This window comes from Mercenaria mercenaria, chromosome 13, assembly GCF_021730395.1.
Source record: "Mercenaria mercenaria strain notata chromosome 13, MADL_Memer_1, whole genome shotgun sequence".
NCBI classification, from domain to species: domain Eukaryota; kingdom Metazoa; phylum Mollusca; class Bivalvia; order Venerida; family Veneridae; genus Mercenaria; species Mercenaria mercenaria.
In genome coordinates, this window is record NC_069373.1 from 78,661,796 (window position 1) to 78,684,146 (window position 22,351).

At 37.4% G+C, this 22,351-nt stretch overlaps 2 protein-coding genes across 2 annotated transcripts in view; one reads left to right on the forward strand and one right to left on the reverse strand.

Annotated features, from left to right (window-relative positions):
- The window catches only part of LOC128548063 (ADP-ribosylarginine hydrolase Tri1-like), a 58,184-nt gene that overhangs the window by 18,451 nt on the left and 17,382 nt on the right, over positions 1-22,351 (reverse strand). The gene's annotated exons all lie outside the window — the stretch shown is intronic.
- LOC123528618 (uncharacterized) lies at positions 3,414-7,154 on the forward strand. The gene is made up of 2 exons (XM_053522419.1): positions 3,414-3,541; positions 6,492-7,154. Exon 2 carries the CDS (start codon positions 6,546-6,548, stop codon positions 7,062-7,064), a length of 519 nt encoding a protein of 172 aa, XP_053378394.1. The 5' UTR covers positions 3,414-3,541; positions 6,492-6,545; the 3' UTR covers positions 7,065-7,154.

Consider the following 22,351-nt stretch of genomic DNA (forward strand, 5'->3'; position numbering starts at 1 on the left):
TAAGTTTTGGCCATAATTGTGACCTTCAAAGGGTTAACAGTAAGCTGATAAAGAATGACACATGGTAATTACAATAGCTAAACTCGAGTTTAAATTCTCAAGGCTTAAAAAGGGGGCATAATCTTGTCAAAATACAAATCTGAATTATAGAACCTAGCAGTGTGAAGTTTCAAAGTTGTACAAAAAAAAATACAGAACTTGAACCTAACTCTTAAAAACTTTGATAGAGGGGACGACAAAAGAAGACTGAGTTTGAAATTTTCATTTAGCCAAGCTAAATATGGTAATAAAATCTTATCTAAAGACTGACCCTCTTTTAACACCAGACAATTCAAAATTCTTATCATTGACAATTTCACAGGTGTAGCCAGGACAAGGATTTTATGTATGTCTGTTGATGGTTGGGGGTGGGGGGAGCACAAACAACCTATAGAAATAGGTGTTACAGAGGGCATCTTCCTTTTTGTAACCCTTAACATCTGGAATGCATTTTAGAGCAAAATAAACACTCATCCTCAGTCAGGTGACGATACATGCATATTGGTGAGTGTAACTAGCTTGGAAAATGACAAGAAAGCATTGAGAAAATGACACAAAACATTACAATAGCGTCGGAACTGCAAACTTCACCAAACAAGTGAATGAAGTATTGCCATGCAATACAAAGTCCCCGACTGGAAGGCACCTAATTTTCTCTACTGCAGTATAACATAATGAACTGATATCTGTCAATGTTGTATAAACAATATTGTACTATATATACAATATGCTATAACAAAACACTTGGATTAAAATTTATATATATAAAAACCTATAGTTGTTTTCATATTGAATTTTTTTGGCTGATTATAAAAATGTTATCATGTAAGTTATTTATAGTAACAACAAAGGGAAATTAATCTTTAAAAAAAAAAAAAAAAAAAAAAAAAAAATCTATATAATATAAGTCCACAAGAAACTCTTTACCAGGTAGAGATAGGTCAAAATACACCTAAAAATTGGATGTAACATGCATGCTGTACCACAGAAAAGTGGTCTCGATTTTTCTCTACCGCCAGTAATAACAAGAGCACCGCCTTGCGGGTGCTGACGCTCATCTGATTTTTTTTTGTATAATAGAAATATTGTCCTACCCATGATTTTCTAAGTCTAAAAAGGGCCATAACTCTTGCAAAAAGCAGGATAGAGTTATGTTTCTTGATGTACAGTGTCCACTTATGATGGTGAAAAACTGTTGCAAGTTTTAAAGCAATAGCTTTGATAGTTTAAGAGAAAAAGTTGACCTAAACATAAAACTTAACCAAGAAATCTGATATTTTCTAAGTCCAAAAGGGGCCATAAATCTTGCAAAAAGCAGGATGGAGTTATGTTTCTTGCTGTACAGGGTCAGCTTATGATGGTGAACAAGTGTTGCAAGTTTTAAAGGAATAGCTTTGATAGTTTAGGATAAAAGCTGACCTAAACATAAAACTTAACCAAGAAAACTGATTTTCTAAGTCCAAAAGGGGCAATAATTCTTGCAAAAAGCAAGATGGAGTTATGTTTCTTGATGTACAGGGTCTGCTTATGATGGTGAACAAGTATTCCAAGTTTAAAAGCAAAAGCTTTGATAGTTTAGGAGAAAAGCTGACCTAAACATAAAACTTAACCAAGAAATCTGATATTTTCTAAGTACAAAAGGGGCCATAAATCTTGCAAAAAGCAAGATGGAGTTATGTTTCTTGCTATACAGGGTCAGCTTATGATGGTGAACAAGTATTCCAAGTTTCAAAGCAATAGCTTTGATAGTTTAGGAGAAAAGCTGACCTAAACATAAAACTTAACCAGGCAACGCCGACGCAGACGCCGACGCCGACGCCGACAACCGCTCAAGTGATGACAATAACTCATCATTTTTTTTTCAAAAAATCAGATGAGCTAAAAAAGTTACAATAAAATCTATTTATAGTAACAACAAAGGGACGTAATTCTAAAAACAAGGGTGCCTCATGGTGGTGAACATTTGGTCCAAGTTACATCAAAATCCCTCCATGCATGAAGAAGAAATGTTCCGTACAAAGTCATTCTTGAATTTGACCTTTGACCTCTAAATATGACCTTGACCTTAGACCTAGGGACCTGGTTCTTGCACATGACATGTTGTCTCATCCAGGGGAATATTTGTGCCAACTGATATCTAAATCCTGCTTTGCATGACAAAGTTATAGACCGGACAGGAAAAAAATCCTCTTGACCTTTGATCTCAAAGTGTGACCTTGACCTTTAAGCTAGGGTACTGGGTGTTGCGCATGACACGTCGTCTCATCATGGGAAACATTTATGCCAAGTAATATTGTAATCCCTTGATGGATGACAGAGTTCTGGATCGGACAGGGAAAAAACCTTATTGACCTTTGACCCCCAATTGTGACCTTGACCTTTGAGCTAGGGGTCTGGGATTTGCGCACGACACGTCATCTCATCATGGGGAACACTTGTGCTAAGTGATATTAAAATTCCTTAATGAATGTCAGAGTTATGGACCGACACGAAACAGACCCTGTTCATGCTATGTTAACATTTGACTGCTAAGTGTGACCTTGACCTTTGAGCTGGGGGTTTGAAAGTTGTGCATGACACATCGTCTTATTATGAGGTACATTTGTGCCAAGTAATATTAAAATCCCTTCATAGATGGGAGAGTTATGGACCGGACAGGAAAAAAGCCTTGTTGACCTTTGACCTCAAATTGTGACCTTGACCTTTAAGCTAGGTGTCTAGGTTTTGCGCATGACACGTCGTCTTCTCATGGGGAACATTTGTGCCAAGTAATATTAAAATCTCTTCATGGATGGGAGAGTTATGGACCGGACAGGAAAAAAGCCCTGTTGACCTTTGACCTCCAACTGTGACCTTGACCTTTGAGCTAGGGGTCCGGGTTTTGCGCATGACACGTCGTCTCATCATGGGGAACATTTATGCCAAGTAATATTAAAATCCCTTCATGGATGGGAGAGTTATGGACCGGACAGGAAAAAAGCCCTGTTGACCTTTGACTTCAAATTGTGACCTTGACCTTTGAGCTAGGGGTCCGGGTTTTGCGCATGACACGTCGTCTCATCATGGGGAACATTTGTGCCAAGTAATATTAAAATCCCTTCATGGATGACAGAGTTATGGACCGAACATGAAATTGCGGACGGACGGACGGACGGACGGAATGACGGAAAAGCGCATTCCTATAGTCCCCGAAACTGGTTTTCAACCAGTAGGGGACTAATAAAGGCTTGCAAATACATCTGCTGCACCCCTTCTGGCCACGTTCAACAATGTTTTTGAGGCTAAGGCACTGAGTCTTATACAATGCTATCTTCAATGCTATGACCCTTCAGATAGTTATCTTTGAAGTAGTAAACTTATTTCACTGTAGCACAACATTTTGTTCAGATGACATCTGTTAGCTGCTATACTATTATATTTCTGGTGGTATTAGTGCCTTCATGTCTCGGACATGCTGATCTGAGAACACTTATATACAGAATAGAGGCTCTGGAAAAAAGAGGTATCAAAATAACTCTTTCTCATTTGTTTTTTCTAATTCTTTCACATAAACCTCTATTTACAGGGCACTCGTTTGGCCATTTGTGGGGCCGAATATGGGTACCATTCCCCTCCTAAAATAATATGTTTTTTTCCCCTTTCTCAGAAGAAAATTCCCCTGATGATAGGTTGTTTGACACAAATAGATATGAACTCTTTCTTTTAATATTATATAGTGCCTCTAAGGAAGATTACTGTTGCAATATAGTCACATCAGTTAGGAATGATTGAAAACAGTATTAATAAGTGTGAAAAGTAGTTACATATACATGGCTTAAACTTCCCCTTTTCGTCTTAAAATGGCGAAAAATTCCCCTTCCTGAGGGTATGGGTACCTGTCCCCAAAAGTTGTCTAGTGCCCTGATTTATAGGCAACTTCTAGGAGTCAATATGTGTACTGAAACTGAAAAGTTCAAATACCGGTATTTTATCTAGTACCTTTATCCAGCCTACATTAACTATCATTTTATTGCACTTAAAGAGACAAAAAGAGCCAAACTGTAACAATATATGCATGTCAAAGCAAATTGCTTTTGACTTATATTATAAAAGACTTTTCTTATTGAGCAAACAAGTTGTCAACTTTCTCAATTTGACTACTTCAAGTACATAACTCTGGAGATACTTATTCAAACTGCATTAGTGAGACACACAGTCTAATTATATGAAACAAGAGCTGTCACTAATGGTGACAAATGCCCTCGCAGCACCTTGACCTTTGACCTAATTATATGGAACAAGAGCTGTCACTAATGGTGACAAATGCCCTCGCAGCACCTTGACCTTTGACCTGGTGACCTTGACCTTTGACCTGGTGACCCCAAAGTCAATAGGGGTGGTGTACTCAATAAGTACTATCAGCATGTGAAGTTTGAAGGTCCTCGGTGAAGTGGTTCGCGCGTAAAGTGCCTTCATACAAAAAGTTAACGTTGGCCCCTGTGACCTTGACCTTTGACCTGGTGACCCCAAAGTCAGTAGGGGTGGTGTACTCAATAAGTACTATCAGCACGTGAAGTTTGAAGGTCCTGGGTGCAGTGGTTCGCGAGTAAAGTGCCTTCATGCAAAAAGTTAACGTTGGCCCCTGTGACCTTGACCTTTGACTTGGTGACCCCAAAGTCAGTAAGGTAGGTGTACTCAATAAGTACTATCAGCACGTGAAGTTTGAAGGTCCTGGGTGCAGTGGTTTGCGAGTAAAGTGCCTTCATGCAAAAAGTTAACGTTGGCCCCTGTGACCTTGACCTTTAACCTGGTGACCCCAAAGTCAGTAGGGGTGGTGTACTCAATAAGTACTATCAGCATGTGAAGTTTGAAGGTCCTGGGTGCAGCGGTTTGTGAGTAAAAGGCTTTCATGCAAAAAGTTAACGTTGGCCCCTGAGACCTTGACCTTTGACCTGGTGAGCCCAAAGTAGTAGGGGTGGTATACTCAATAAGTACTATCAGCATGTGAAGTTTGAAGGTCCTGGGTGCAGTGGTTCGTGAGTAAAGTGCCTTCATGCAAAAAGTTAACGTTGTGACGAACGAACGGATGGACAGACAGTTGAAAACTAATATGCCTCCCTTCGGGGGCATAAAAATGACCACTCCTCCAGTCGCCATGTTTTTGATGAATCAGAATAATCTGAACAATCATTGTAGAAAGTCACCCAAGAACAATTTATGTGAAATTATTTCAAAGTTTCATACAAGCAGATTTTCTAAGTCTCTACTAATACATACAGTGAAAAGTGACCAAACACTCTAGAGGCCATGTTTTTTGACGAGTCGTAATAATTTGAAAAATCTTGGTAAGTCACAAACGGACCATTTTTGTGAAATTATTTAAAAGCGGGTCAACACTTTCACACAGGAAGATTTTTAAAGTTGCCACTGTATACATACAGGGAAAGTGGCGGCGATGTTTTAAAATGATTTGGAATAAATTGACATTGTTGGTAGAGGGTCACACAAGGGCAATTTGTGTGAAATTATTTTAAAAATCAGACCAGCATGCAGATTCACACAAAAAGATTTTTAAAGTTTCCACTATATTCATATATTGTTCTCTTCGCTTTTGAAATGGATGCCATTTTATTGATGCACTGTGTTAGGGATTTCTTGACTTTAGTTTTAAAACGTATCTATACAAATAAAGCATTGTTCTATTTTATAAATGTAATCCTGTCTCTTCCTTTAACTAATCTGTATACAGCACATACAGGCTTTTTTCTAATTAATTTGGGAACATAGCCTATACCCCCAAAATTGGGAATTTTTATGTGTAAATGTTCCAAATTGGGAAATATTTCGTCCCATAGGATAAAGTAAGGATGTGTTTAAAGACATTTCTCATACACTTGTTTCACATTTTACAACATCTTTAACATACTTCCATTACAAAATTGTCCATAATTTGGTCAATTTTTGTGCAATTTTGATGAATTTTTTTTTCAGAATGTAGATTGGGAATTTATGCACTCATTTTGGGAAAAAAATATACTTTTTGGCATTGGGAATACAGCCAAATAACGGCTATAAGAACGGCCGAAAAAAATCCCTGACATATGCCACCAAGAAAGGGGCATAATACATCTAAATCCAAGAAACATGAAGCGAAGGTCAAGCTGATAAAGTTAAACTATTAAAGGAAAAAAAAAATCTAGATCCACTCCCTGGAGAGTTTCTTATAAATGGTTATATACAGACAAATCATTAACCTTCATTGAGGACAATTTTTTTTAGGTTTTGTGGTTGTGCCAGTCCACAATGTTTAATCTTAGCTAATAGACACAGAAAAATCTTATATATTCTATCTTTTAACTTTGACATCCACAAATTTAAGAACCCAGGAAATAGCTGTTTTTGCCAAAATTATAAAATAAAATGATATTCACAGAACTTGACACTGGTTGCTCTGTTATAGTATCTCATTTCAGACATGGAACAGCTGGCCAGAATTGATCATCTGGAGCAACAAGCTAAAGTTTCCAATGACAATTTGGCACCTATCCACTTCTAACGAAAACCTCCTGAAACAACTTGCTGAAACATCCACAAAGTTAGCAAGACAAGAGAATATTACTGCATTGCTACAAAAAGATCTAGCACATCAAAGATTAGAAGCTGATAATACTAGACACAAGGCTGAAATACTAGACTCTGCAGCACAAACCATGGGCGCAACAATTGAAAATATTAACAGAATCATTGCTAACTGCAAACACAACTTCCAAGACACCATAAAACAAGTCAATGCTGAAGGAAATACAGATGCCGACAGCCTCAAGCTACCACCATATGTTGACACCTCAAGCAATGACCGTGAAACCGTGAAAGATGAACAGTTACCGCCATCAGCAACTGCAGACATGTTTGAGACAAATGGATTTAATGGCACTCCATTAGACCCTGTTAAAAGAGCAGATGGGGGAAACGTGCAGTCACATGGACAACAAGAGGACCATGATGGTCCTGAATCGCTCACCTCTTCCCACATGACCCAGTTTTGAGTATGACATCGTTTTTTTCTATTATTTGACATAGTGACCTAGTTTTTGAGCTCATGTGACCCAGTTTTGAACTTGACCTAGATATTATCAAGATAAAATTCTGACCAATTTTCATGAAGATCCATTGAAAAATAAGGTCTCTAGAGAGGTCACAAGGTTTTTCTATTATTTGACCTACTGACCTAGTTTTCGAAGGTACGTGACCCTGTTTTGAACTTTATCTAAATATCATCAAGGTGAACATTCTCACTAATTTTCATGAAGATCTCATGAAAAATATGGCCTCTAGAGAGGTCACAAGGTTTTTCTATTTTTATACCTACTGGCCTAGTTTTTGACCGCATGTGACCCAGTTTCGAAACTGACCTAGATATCATCAAGGTAAATATTTAGATCAATTTTCATGAAGATCCATTGAAAAATATGGCCTCTAGAGAGGTCAAAAGATTTTTCTAATTTTAGACCTACTGGCCTAGTTTTTGACCACAGTTGACCCAGTTTCAAACCTGACCTAGATATCATCAAGATGAACATTCAGACCAACTTTCATACAGATTCCATAAAAAGTATGGCCTCTAGAGAGGTCACAAGGATTTTTTATTATTTGACCTACTGACCTACTTTTTGATGGCACGTGACCCACTTTCGAACTTGACCTAGATATCATCAAGATGAACATTCTGACCAATTTTTATGGAGATCCATTCACAAGTATGCCTCTAGAGAGGTCACAAGGTTTTTCTATTTTTAGACCTACTGACCTAGTTTTTGACAGCACATGACCCTGTTTCGAACTTGACCTAGATATCATCAAGATGAACATTCAGACCAACTTTCATACAGATCCCATGAAAAATATGGCCTCTAGAGAGGTCACATGGTTTTTCTATTATTTGACCTACTGACCTAGTTTTTGATGGCACGTGACCCACTTTCGAACTTGACCTAGATATCATCAAGATAAACATTCAGACCAACTTTCATATAGATCCCATGAAAAATATGGCCTCTAAAGAGGTCACAAGGTTTTTCTATTATTTGACCTACTGACCTAGTTTTTGATGGCATGTGACCCACTTTCGAACTTGACCTAGATATCATCAAGATGAACATTCTGACCAACTTTCATGAAGATCTCATGAAATATATGGCCTCTAGAGAGGTCATAAGGTTTTTCTATTTTTAGACCTACTGATCTAGTTTTTGACCGCATGTGACCCTGTTTCGAACTTGACCTAGATATCATCAAGGTGAACATTCTGACCAATTTTTATGAAGATCCATTCATAAGTATGGCCTCTAGAGAGGTCACAAGATTTTTCTATTTTTAGACCTACTGACCTAGTTTTTGACCGCATGTGACCCACTTTCGAACTTGACCTAGATATCATCAAGATGAACATTCAGACCAATTTTCATACAGATCCCATGAAAAATATGGCCTCTAGAGAGGTCACAAGGTTTTTTTATTATTTGACCTACTGACCTAGTTTTTGAGGCACGTGACCCACTTTCGAACTTGACCTAGATATCATCAAGGTGAACATTCTGACCAATTTTCATGAAGATCTTATGAAATATATGGCCTCTAGAGAGGTCACAAGGTTTTTCTATTTTTAGACCTACTGACCTAGTTTTTGACCGAACGTGACCCAGTTTCGAACTTGACCTAGATATCATCAAGGGGAACATTCTGACCATTTTTCATAAAGATCCCATGAAAAATGTGACGTCTAAAGTGGTCACAAGCAAAAGTTTACGCACGCACGCACGGACTGACGGACGGACGACGGACGCTGCGCGATCACAAAAGCTCACCTTGTCACTTTGTGACAGGTGATCTAAAAACAACTGAAAGCCAGATATGCAGGTACACTCCTGTCTATCTTTGTAGCATTTTTCTGTTCTTTTACTTTCACCATTTTTGAGAATGTAAATTTTAAACGTTAAAGAAAGATATTAAAATTTAAGAGCCTTAATAAGTTTAAACAAGACTAGTATTTTCTGGATATTGTTCTACTAGATTTTAATCAATGTTTGTTTCAGAAACAAAGATCACAAGAAGCTATCTATAATAGTTTGGGATCTAACTGAAGGCTTAATGGATAACTGCTATACAATGGATATTAAACTGCTGTACAATGGATAACTGCCCTACACTCAAACAATCACAAACAGCTCAAATGAATTTGACTCCTTTTCATTCAGTTCTCAAAATCTTAAATTCCCAACAACAACAAAATGTTTACACTGTTAAATAATAATCTTTGTTGCAGGAAACATGTCTTCTAGCAATTCTAATCAAAGGGCAACTACAAACACAGTGGCTTTCCATGCAGTGATTAGTCCACATTTAATTAAACATCTTGGAGGATAAGACAACATTAGATTTGATACCATTCTACTGAATGAAGGAGGTGGATACCATAATCAACATGGACTCTTCATAGCTCCAAAACCTGGATTTTACCTCTTTTCTGTTACCAAAGCAACAGATCATGATACTAGATTTTATGCTGGTGTATTGAAAAATGGTGCCAGACTAGCCAGTTTGTCTGGTGATGGTGAGCAAGGAGGTTATTTTGACCAAGGTTCTGTTACCGTGGTAACAAAACTAAATGCTGGAGATGAGGTGTGGATTGCACATGTTGCTCCAGCTGATGGGTCCATCTGGGGAAATATGTACTCAAGCTTCACCGGAATTCTAATTTCTGAATTTTAATACTGTCAAACTACTACTAGTGTTTTATACATACATGCCATATTTTCCCGTATTTTCAGTATATCTCCCAGTCTCCCGCCGCGACATGAAAACCTCCCGTAAAAAATAAATTCAGAAAAAATGTCCTCTGTCGAAAAATCATATCTCGAACCCAATGTAGACCTTTAGAAAATACTTGAAATTCAACATCGAGTAGCCCGGAAATACTCTTCAAACATAATTCTGATAGTTGTCTATAATCCCTAGCTTGTTTATTGAGAGATACACGCCTGAGGCATTAATTATCTTAATTACCATCTACTGTCACCATCTGCAAACAATAATCTTACTCGTAGGCAATTGTAACATGTGCATGCGAGATTTTAGACTGATTCAATAACATCAAAGTCGCTGATCCGTAGTTTGCAAAACAATATGTAAACCAGTCTTAAAATTACGTCATTTTACCACCACCTGTCAAAGTGTACTTTCATTTTCGCTGACCTCAATATTTATCGGGCCATCAGAAGATGAGACAGGTTGTGCTAACACCGAGTTTATGCTTCTCAAATTAAATACTTGCACAGCATGCAAAAAAAAAACCAACCACAATTTAACAAATATTGGCGAGTTAATGTCAGACTACACAGAATTTCGGACAAACATGAATTCGGATAAGTGAATTTTATGAAATAAATTGCAATTCATACTGCCCGAAGAATTGACTGCCATTCCTTTGTGATGTTGTCATGTTGCAATAATTAACAGGAGAAGAAATCCCAGTTTAAATACATGTAGTTTTAATCTAAATATGTGCAATCCAGCAAAAGAATTTAACGACTTTCATTTTTGTTTTAACAACTACATTTCTGAAAAGAAATGACTGCCCTTAAAAGACTATTTTGACATGATATCTCCGCAATCTTTTGAGTATTGTATGCTTAAAAATGTCAAAAAGATCACTCTCTCCAGATGCAGAAGCATCAACACATTTATAAAGCAAAAACAATTTCCTGGTTCAACCTTTCATGGAATTCTGAATTTCCTTGGATTAAGTAAAGTGCTGTAAGTAATAATCATGCATTCTGTACACAACTGTTGGCTACACTCATCAATTCAATATAGAAAACTTGATGATTTTTTCATGAAAACGGCTAATTAGCGCATAAAAATGAGCAAATAAAAGTCTCCCTTATTTTTACCCAAATCTCCCTTAAAAAAAGCCCTGTTGAGGCAAATCTCCCTTATGGACCATCTGAAAATATGGCATGTATGGTTTTATACATTGATTCTGTAACAAGCATCTTATTTAATTTCTTCCTAATTCCACATGGTAAGAACCTAACTGAAGTATCAAATTAATAAAGGCCACTAAAAAGTAATGTAGATTTTTTTTTTTAATCTTGAAAATGTATCTATTTCGTGGGAAAAAAATGTGTTATTCCCTATGAATCCCAAGGCATTAACTTTTGGTTTTTGAGAAATGTTTTATAAACTATTTCACACTTTTTGGTCATCAAGTGATGACAGTAACTCATAATTTTTTTTCAAAAAATCAGACGAGCTAAAAACAATCAACCAACTTTTTCTTTTCTATTAAGCTACCTACATACAAAGTTCCATCTTGATATTTCATATTCAGTGGAAACCATTTTTCTATTTTTAGTAACAGTCACCCTTAATAACAATCCAAAACTAGTTCTTCACTTCATGTGACAGTATGTCAATACTTGTTAAAGTTATATACTGGAAACAACCTTTTTGAATATCTCAGTGAAAAAATAATTACATTTTTTAGTTACAGTGACCTTGACCATGACCCTAGGCATACAAATGGCTCCTTTTTACTGCATGGTCTGCTTCCTTCCTAAAGCTTTCAAAATGGCACAATAGACCAACGCCTTAGACACTGCACTAACAAAGACTTTAAAATTATGCGGATTGACTAAGTTATGTTGACTTTGGATTCTCCTGAAAAAAGTACCGTAATCGGCCAAATATAGGTCGCACTCGTGTATAGGACACAGTGAAAAAATATCAGCAGAATTCTGGAAAAATGCTTATACCCACTTATCACTTATTCGAATTTATGTTTGTCCGAAATTCGCTATAGTTACTACGAACTCGCTGGTTTTTGCTAAATCATTGTCGATATTTTTGCATGTTGTGCAAGTATTTAAATTGAAAAGCATAAACTCTGTGTAAGAACTAAACTGCCGCATCCTCTGATCACTCAATGAATACTGACGCCAGTGAAAACGAAAGTACACTTTGGCACGTGGCGGTGAAATAATGTAATTTTAAGACTGGTTTGCATTTTTGTTTTGAACATTACGGATCAGTGACTATGATCATATTGGATCAGTCTAAAATCTTTACAATTGCCTCCAGGTATGATTAAACGATTAATTGTTTGCAGATTGTGACAGTAGGTGTAAGATAAGTAATGCCTCGGGCGTGAATTTCTCGATGAACAAGAGGATTATAGACAACTATCAAAATTATGTTTGAAGACTAGATAATTGATTTTCGGGCTACCTGGTTTGGAGTTTCAAGTATTTTAATGCAAAATGTGTGAAAACACGCCAGGAAAGTTTTACACAGGTCTTGTTAAAACTTAATGATCAGTTACAGAAATGCATTGTTAAATATATTTTAATGAAAAACAGCATTTATTTATTTATCTTAAGATTTTACATGAGCTCTAAATTTTACATTTTATACAAAAGTAATTTACGACGCCGGGTCCCGATACCAGCTATTAGCTATGCCTGAGTCATTGGTATTTACTCCCCTTGAGTTCTCTTCAATATAAAGGTATGCGGTGTAAACAAAGATCAATTTTCTTAATTTTTGAGTAGGGGGGAAATGTTTGGTCTTTTTCTTTCCCCATATATAGGACGCATCGGTCCTTTGAGACCAGAATCTCGGTGAAAAATGTGCGTCTTATATTCGTAGGATGACGGTACCTATATGCCAAGTTTTACTTTCAATACATCAATCGATGCTAAAGCTACTGTATGAAATATGTTTTCTTCTATTATTTATTTCTCAAGACCTATCAGAACAAACAAAGTTGTCGGTACAAGAATGAGTCTAACGAAGTCAATGCTTTTTCTATTTTAAGCTCCGGCAGTTCAGTTAAGCAGAACTTATTGAATCTTTTTAAAACGGCTCATGCAAGGATGCTTCTGACCAAATTTGACAGACATCTATCAAGCGGTTCATGAGAAACTAGATGTGAGTCCATAGGACACAGGTGCCCCCTCTTCCTATCAATGTACAATCCACAGTTTCATGATTCTAGGTGAAATATTGAAGATATATGCAAAACAAACATTTAAGCACTTTCTGTGTATTTTTCACTAAGTCAAGGAACATAACCCTGGTCTTGCCGAGTGGATTCCAAAGAGAACTGTTCAACACCAGTAGCACAACTTCACATGCATATCACAATTCTCTTATGTTTTATTAGTCTAGGAAACTAATTTGGAGAAACATGGGTCATTTTTTATGCTCTTAATGAAAATTTTTGGCCATAACTCTGGTCTTGCAGAGTGAAATAAAAAAAAAACTCAGGTGCACAACTTCACATGCTATATAATATTCCAACATTGTTTCATGACTCTACGTAAAATATCTTTAAGGTATAAGCAACATTAACTTAAAGCTCTTTATCTGTATTGTATTAACTAAACTAGAATGTGTCTGTAGGACACAGGGTGTGCCCCCCCCCACCCCCACTGGTACATTTGTCTCAAATAAGGAGAAATAATTCAAATGTTTGCAGTCTTAATGGGGTATAGCCTCAATAAACATTTTATGAAAAGGATTCATTATTCTAGGCCATATACTTTTTGAGCTATGAGCATCACAAACAAAAAGTCCACTATTTTGGCTATTTCAAGAGCCATAACTTTGTAATAAATGCTAAGATTCTCAGGAAGAATGCCAAGTGTGCAAGGACACATCATCATTCATCATCATATCATATCCTGTGTTTATTTGTCGACTGCTGCGGGTGTCCCAGTAACTAGGGTAGGCAGCAGGTGGCTAGATTGTTTAACACCCAGTCTCCATGCTTCTCTGTCATGTGGGTCAAAGCTGTCAAGGTTGTAAGCCTTCAAGTCCCGCTTGACACATTCCAACCAGGTCTTTTTAGGTCTCCCACGTCCTTTGGAGTTTGGTATGGACATACTCAAGATCGAGTTGATGCATGAGGATGCACGAATGACATGACCATACCACCTCAGGCGTCTGGTACGAATAGCCTCTGTCACCTCCTGTAACCCCAGCTTTGCATCATGACACATCATGATAAAGATCCAAGCAAGGTTTCATAAATTTACATCAAATACCTTTTGAGCTAGACACATAATTAGGTGAAAATGTGCATTTTTTTTACTACAGTCAAACTTGTGCTAGCGACAACCCGTGAATAGCGACCACCTGATGACAACGACCGGTCTCTGGTCCCCTCATAGAAAAATGCCCATAAAAAGGCCGTGAATAGCGAACACCTGGCGACCGCGACCAGCGACCGGCCTTATTCATTCCTTAGGGTCATATTTTCCCTCCAATAACGACCAAGCTGGACCGTTCCGGCATGAAAATATCTGAAATCCACCGAATTTTTACGACTTCCGCATTATAGCAAACATAATAATTACTGCTTGATTGAACATTTGCAAGTTTGAACCGGTCGAATTATTATATAGAACATAAAGAAAGCAAGAAGCTGTAAAAATACTTTTTATCAGCATGATAATGGCTAACTGAGAAGTGACCCTTCCCCCCGAATAAAGACCACCTGTGAACAAAGACCACTTTTGCTTGTTCCGAAGAGTGGTCTTTGTTCACAGGTTTGACTGTATTTCAGGGGCAATAACTTTAAAAATAGGGGGTGGAGCCAGCCAAAAAATAAGAGGTGTGCAAGTATATATCACGATAAAGACTTATACAAGTTTTCAATCATTTTTAAATACTTTTTGAACTAGGTGCATCACAAGGTGAAAATGTGCATTTTTGACTATTTCAGGGGCCATAACTCTGAAAATAGGGTGCAGACCAAAATGAAAAATAGGAGGTGCGCAAGTTCATATCATGATTAAGACTCATGCAAGGTTTCATGAATCTATATCAAACACTTTTTGAGCTAGGCGTGTCACAAGGTGAAAATGTGCATTTTTGACTATTTCAGGGGCCGTAACTCTGAAAATAGGGGGCGGAGACAGACGAAAAATAGGAGGTGCACAAGTTCATATCATGATAAAGACTCATGCATGGTTTCATCAATTTATATCAAATACTTTTTGAGCTAGGCGCGTCACAAGGTAAAAATGTGCATTTTGGACTATTTCAGGGGCCATAACTCAGAAAATAGGGGGAGGAGCCAGACGAAATATTGGAGGTGCGCAAGTTCATATCATGATAAAGACTCATGCAAGGTTTCATCAATTTATATCACTTTTTGAGCTAGGCGTGTCACAAGGTGAAAATGTGAATTTTTGACTATTTCAGGGGCCATAACTCTGAAAATAGGGGGTGGAGCCAAATGAAAAATATGAGGTGCGCAAGTTCATAACATGATAAAGACTCAAGCAAGGTTTCATCAATTTATATCAATTACTTTTTGAGCTAGGCACGTCACAAGGTGAAAATGTGCATTTTTTACTATTTCAGGGGCCATATCTCAGAAAATAGGGGGCTGAGCCAGACAAAAAATAGGTGGTGCGCAAGTTCATATCATGATTAAGACTCACGCAAGGTTTCATGAATCTACATCAAACACTTTTTGAGTTAGGCGCGTCACACGGTGAAAATGTGAATTTTTGACTATTTCAGGGGCCATAACTCTGAAAATAGCGGGGAGGGGGTAAGAGCCAGAAGAAAAATAGGAGGTGCGCAAGTTCATATCATGATAAAGACTCATGCAAGGTTTCATCAATTTATATCAAATACTTTTCAAGCTAGGCGCGTCACGAACTTCGGACGGACGGACAGATGGACGGAAGTTCCTACATATGGATACTTATGTGGCTACTCTTTTGTTCTCTCTATTGTTCTTTTAGCCACGTAAGAGAAAAATAGCCACATAAAAGCCTTACGGAATGAATGACATCAAAGAAAAAGTACAGTTACCTATTGTTCCTATAGCCACCATAGTATGCAAATGTGAGCTCGGACGGACGGACGCACGGACAGACGGACAAGACCAAATCTATATCCCCCCACCACTCATGGGGGGGCACAAAAATATCAGCTCAGAGATGTTTATATGTTGTCATGGATCTCTGAGCTGAAACGAATCCAGCATTGAAACCTAACCAGGAATCGTGCCAGAAGTCTGTCGCGCTATAATTTCATCAAATGAAATGCAATGGACTCACCTTTTACTTTAAAATATTTCTAATCCAATTTTCTTTTGATCTGGCATAAAATAATACATGCAACTTAATTTGAACACAAGTTATACACACAAGTTTCAAATTGGTACCCCTGTCAGCATTATTTTGTCCGCCATTGTAGTTGTCACCTGATCAGGGTACTCTTCATTTTGAAAACGAACAGGCGGTATAGAATTGTTATTTATTGACCTTTTCTGAGAACTTAAACCTTCTAAGGTATGTTTTTTATGAATTTTATATAAAATTGTTATGTTTATGATTAAATCAAATTCATAAATAGGTAAAATTTTGAACCTGATTTTCAAAAATAACCACATGCTCTGAACAGTGGCATGACGTCATCAGTTTCTCACGAGAGACTGTGTGAGATGTTGCGGTTTGATACTAGTTAGTTAACCAAATGAAGTTTAGCCATAACTTAATGAACGCGACCATCAGAAATTAACAAGAGGACCATGATGGTCCTGAATCGCTCACCTGTTCCCACATGACCCAGTTTTGAGTATGACATCGTTTTTTCTATTATTTGACATAGTGACCTAGTTTTTGAGCTCATGTGACCCAGTTTTGAACTTGACCTAGATATCATCAAGATAAAAATTCTGACCAATTTTCATGAAGATCCATTGAAAAATATGGCCTCTAGGGAGGTCAAAAGATTTTTCTAATTTTAGACCTACTGACCTAGTTTTTGACCGCAGTTGACCCAGTTTCAAACTTGACCTAGATATTATCATGATGAACATTTAGACCAACTTTCATACAGATCCCATGAAAAGTATGGCCTCCAGAGAGGTCACAAGGTTTTTTTATTATTTGACCTACTGACCTAGTTTTGGAAGGTACGTGACCCAGTTTCAAACTTGACCTAGATATCATCAAGGTGAACATTCTGACCAATTTTCATGAAGATCCATTCAAGGGTATGGCCTCTACAGAGGTCACAAGGTTTTTCTATTTTAAGACCTACTGACCTAGTTTTTAATCGCAGTTGACCCAGTTTCAAACCTGACCTATGTATCATCAAGATAAACATTCAGACCAACTTTCATACAGATCCTATGAAAAATATGACCTCTAGAGAGGTCACAAGGTTTTTTCATTATTTGACCTACTGACCTACTTTTTGAAGACACGTGACCCACTTTCAAACTTAACCTAGATATCATCAAGATGAACATTCTGACCAATTTTTATGAAGATCCATTCATAAGTATGGCCTCTAGAGACCTACTGACCTAGTTTTTGATCGCAGTTGACCCAGTTTCAAACTTGACCTATGTATCATCAAGATAAACATTCAGACCAACTTTCATACAGATCCTATGAAAAATATGACCTCTACAGAGGTCACAAGGTTTTTTCATTATTTGACCTACTGACCTTCTTTTTGAAGACACGTTACCCACTTTCAAACTTAACCTAGATATCATCAAGGTGAGCATTCTGGCCAATTTTTATGAAGATCCATTCACAAGTATGGTCTCTAGAGAGGTCACAAGGTTTTTCTATTTTTAGATCTACTGACCTAGTTTTTGACCGCACGTGACCCAGTTTCGAACTTGACCTAGATATCATCAAGATGAACATTCAGACCAACTTTCATACAGATCCCATGAAAAATATTGCCTTTAGAGAGGTTACAAGGTTTTTCTATTTTTAGACCTACTGACCTAGTTTTTGACCGCACTTGACCTAGTTTCGAACTTGACCTAGATATCATCAAGGTGAACATTCTGACCAATTTTCATAAAGACCCCATGAAAAATGTGACCTCTAGAGTGGTCACAAGCAAAGTTTACGCATGGACGGACGCACGCATGCACGGACGATGGACGCTGCGCGATCACAAAAGCTCACCTTGTCACTTTGTGACAGGTGAGCTAAAAACAACACCAGTGAAGGTATGGTAGCCAGAACTAGTATTGTATCTGAAAAATATTTCTATTTTATTTCATGACTCTGGTCAAATACATGCAGCACAAACTTTTATGCCTTTTTTATGCCTATTTCTGGCTATTAAGTCAAGGGCCATAAGTCTGGTCTGGCTGATTGAAATCCAAAACAAAACACCAGCTGCACAACTTCACACAGTATATAACAATTCTCTCATGTTTTATTACTATACGTCAAATACTTTTTGAAATACATACAACATAAACTTGCATACATTTTATGCATATTTTTGACTTAAAGTGGCATTATGTGCATCTTACTATACATGGTGTTTTTGGTGAATCTTATATAAAAGTTATTTTCGGTTGTTGTGCATTTAAATGTGTTAAATTAACTGCATAATGCCACATTAGTATTTAAAGTTGATGCTTCAGAAATATAGAAATTGGACTAATCAAATAATAGTTCTTTTCTTCAATCTTCTATGCAGTGATCTCCCTTACCTATAGGTAGATATTTCTGGAGTTGAAGGAAAGAAACTCCTGCGTGCAGTTTGACTTTTCCAAAAAGACTGCACCTTGAGTTTTTGTAAGAGATTTCATTCAGCCAGGCTATAGTTATGGCCTTTGACTTAGTCAACAAGAGGACCATGATGGTCCTGAATCGCTCACCTCTTCCCACATGACCCAGTTTTGAGTATGACGTCGTTTTTTCTATTATCTGACATAGTGACCTAGTTTTTGAGCTCATGTGACCCAGTTTTGAACTTGACCTAGATATCATCAAGATAAAAATTCTGACCAATTTTCATGAAGATCCATTGAAAAATGTGGTCTCTAGAGAGGTCACAAGGTTTTTCTATTATTTGACCTACTGACCTACTTTTTGATGGCACGTGACCCACTTTCGAACTTGACCTAGATATCATCAAGATGAACATTCTGACCAATTTTTATGGAGATCCATTCACAAGTATGGCCTCTAGAGAGGTCACAAGGTTTTTCTATTTTTAGACCTACTGACCTAGTTTTTGACCGCACATGACCCTGTTTCGAACTTGACCTAAATATCATCAAGATGAACATTCAGACCAACTTTCATGAAGATCCATTGAAAAATATGGCCTTAAGAGAGGTCACAAGGTTTTTCTATTATTTGAGCTACTGACCTAGTTTTTGATGGCACATGACCCACTTTCGGACTTGACCTAGATATCATCAAGATGAACATTCAGACCAACTTTCATACAGATCCCATGAAAAAAATGGCCTTTAGAGAGGTCACAAAGTTTTTCTATTATTTGACCTGCTGACCTAGTTTTTGATGGCACGTGACCCACTTTCGAACTTGACCTAGATATCATCAAGGTGAACATTCTGACCAATTTTCATGAAGATCTTGTGAAATATATGGCCTCTAGAAAGGTCACAAGGTTTTCTATTTTTAGACCTACTGACCTAGTTTTTGACCGCACGTGACCCAGTTTCAAACTTGACCTAGATATCATCAGGATGAACATTCAGACCAACTTTCATACAGATCTTGTGAAATACATGGCCTCCAGAGAGGTCACAAGGTTTTTCTATTTTTAGACCTACTGACCTAGTTTTTGATGGCACGTGACCCATTTTTGAACTTGACCTAGATATCATCAAGATGAACATTCTGACCAATTTTCATAAAGATCCCACAAAAAATGTGACCTCTAGAGTGGTCACAAGCAAAAGTTTACGGACGCACGCACGCACGGACTGACGGACGGACGACGTACACCGCACGATCACAAAAGCTCACCTTGTCACTTTGTGACAGGTGAGCTAAAAATATGCAAGAAAGAGGCATTACAGCTTCTGTAGCACAACTTCACATGCTGATTAATATTCTTGTAATGTTTCATAATCAAATAGGCCAAATACTTCTTGAGCTACATACAACACAGACATTTATAATAAGTCCTTTTTATGCATATTTTTCACTAAGTCAAAGGCCTAAACTCTGGCCTGGCTGAGTGAGATCTCAAAAACAAGAGGACCATGATGGTCCTGAATCGCTGACCTGTCCCCAAATGACCCAGTTTTGAACTGAGTATGGCGTCGTTTTTTCTATTATTTGACATAGTGACCTAGTTTTTGAGCTCATGTGACCTAGTTTTGATCTTGACCTAGATATCATCAAGATAAAATTTCTGACCAATTTTCATGAAGATCCATTGAAAAATATGGCCTCTAGAGGTTTTTCTATTATTTGAAGGCACGTGACCCAGTTTCAAACTTGACCTAGATATCATCGAGGTGAACATTCTGACCAATTTTCATGAAAATCCATTCAAAAGTATGGCCTCTAGAGAGGTCACAAGGTTTTTCTATTTTTAGACCTACTGACCTAGTTTTTAAACGCAGTTGACCCAGTTTCGAACTTGACCTAGATATCATCAAGATGAACATTCAGACCAACATTCATACAGATCCTATGAAAAATATGGCCTCTAGAGAGGTCACAAAGTTTTTCTATTATTTGACCTACTGACCTAGTTTATGTCGGCACTTGACCCAGTTTCGAACTTGACCTAGATATCATCAAGGTGAACATTCTGACCAATTTTCATGAAGATCCATTCATAAGTATGGCCTTAAGAGAGGTCACAAGGTTTTCCTTTTTTTAGACCTACTGACCTAGTTTTTGACCGCAGTTGACCCAGTTTCGAACTTGACCTAGATATCATCAAGGTGAACATTCAGACAAAATTTCATACAGATCCCATGAAAAATATGCCCTTTAGAGAGGTCACAAGGTTTTTTATTATTTGACCTACTGACCTAGTTTTTGCCGGCATGTGACCAAGTTTTGAACTTGACCTAGATATTATCAAGGTGAACATTCTGACCAATTTTTATGAAGATCTATTCAAAAGTATGGCCTGCAGAGAGGTCACAAGGTTTTTCTATTTTGAGACCTACTGACCTAGTTTTTGACCGCAGTTGACCCAGTTTCGAACTTGTCCTAGGTATCATCAAGATGAACATTCAGACCATCTTTCATACAGATCCCATGAAAAATATGGCCTCTAAAGAGGTCACAAGGTTTTTTTATTATTTGACCTACTGACCTAGTTTTTGTCGGCACGTGACCTAGTTTCGAACTTGACCTAGATATCATCAAGGTGAACATTCTACCTTTCATAAAGATCCATTGAAAAATATGGCCTCTAGAGAGGTCACAAGGTTTTTCTATTTTTAGACCTACTGGCCTAGTTTTGGACGGCATGTGACCCAGTTTAAAACTTGACCTAGAAATCATCAAGATAAACATTCTGACCAACTTTCATAAAGATCCCATGAAAAATGTGACCCCTAGAGTGGTCACAAGCAAAAGTTTACGGACGCACTAACGCACGGACGCCACGCGATCACAAAAGCTCACCTTGTCACTTCGTGACAGGTGAGCTAAAAAACTCACCAGCTGCATATCTTCGCATGCCCAATAAAAATCCTGTGAGGTTTGATGACTCTGGGTAAATTATACTTTTTGAGATATGCACTACACAAAATTCATATGGATGGACAAGGGCAACTGGAAGTATTTTGAGGGGCACAAATTTGTTTAAAAGAATTTCTATTTCTGATTCTGATGCCTCCTAAAATGGGCAAACTGGAACCATATGAACAAAACTGAGAGAAGCTACAGAATATATTTGGTGATAATCCATCAAGGAAATTATGAGAAGTTGTTTAAATGATGTTCTATATGTAGTTCTGGTGACCATAAATGGAACCAAGCTGAACCAGATGGTGAAGATTCTTAAAGTGGCTATGAGAACAAGTTGTTTACAGTATTTTCTATTTTTAGCTCCGACAGCCACTTAAAGGGGTCAAGCAAAACTACCTGAATAAACTCCAGGAAGGACCGTCAAAGGATTCTACAGACCAAGTTTGGAGATAATCCTTTAGGAGATTCATGACAAGAAGTTGTTCACAGGACTCTCGATTTCAAACCCTAGCAAACTGAATAAAGAGAGAGGATCTTTAAGGATGCTACAGAATAAGTCTGGTGAAGATTAACCAATCTGTCCATGAGACAAAGTTGTTTAAAGGATATTTTAATTCTATTTATAGTGACCGTAAAATAGTCTGATGTACCCACTCGAATAAACTTGATAAAGGTACATACAAAGATACTAGAAACCAAGTTTGGTGAAGATCCATTACCAGTAAATGGTTCATTAGAAGTTGCTGAAAGGTTTCTTTCTACTCTAAGCACTTCTGTTCCCTAAAATGAATTAAATA

Coding starts and splice junctions, on each gene's coding strand:
- LOC123528618 (XM_053522419.1), top strand. CDS start 6,546: ATGACAATTTGGCACCTATCCACTTCTAACGAAAACCTCCTGAAACAA.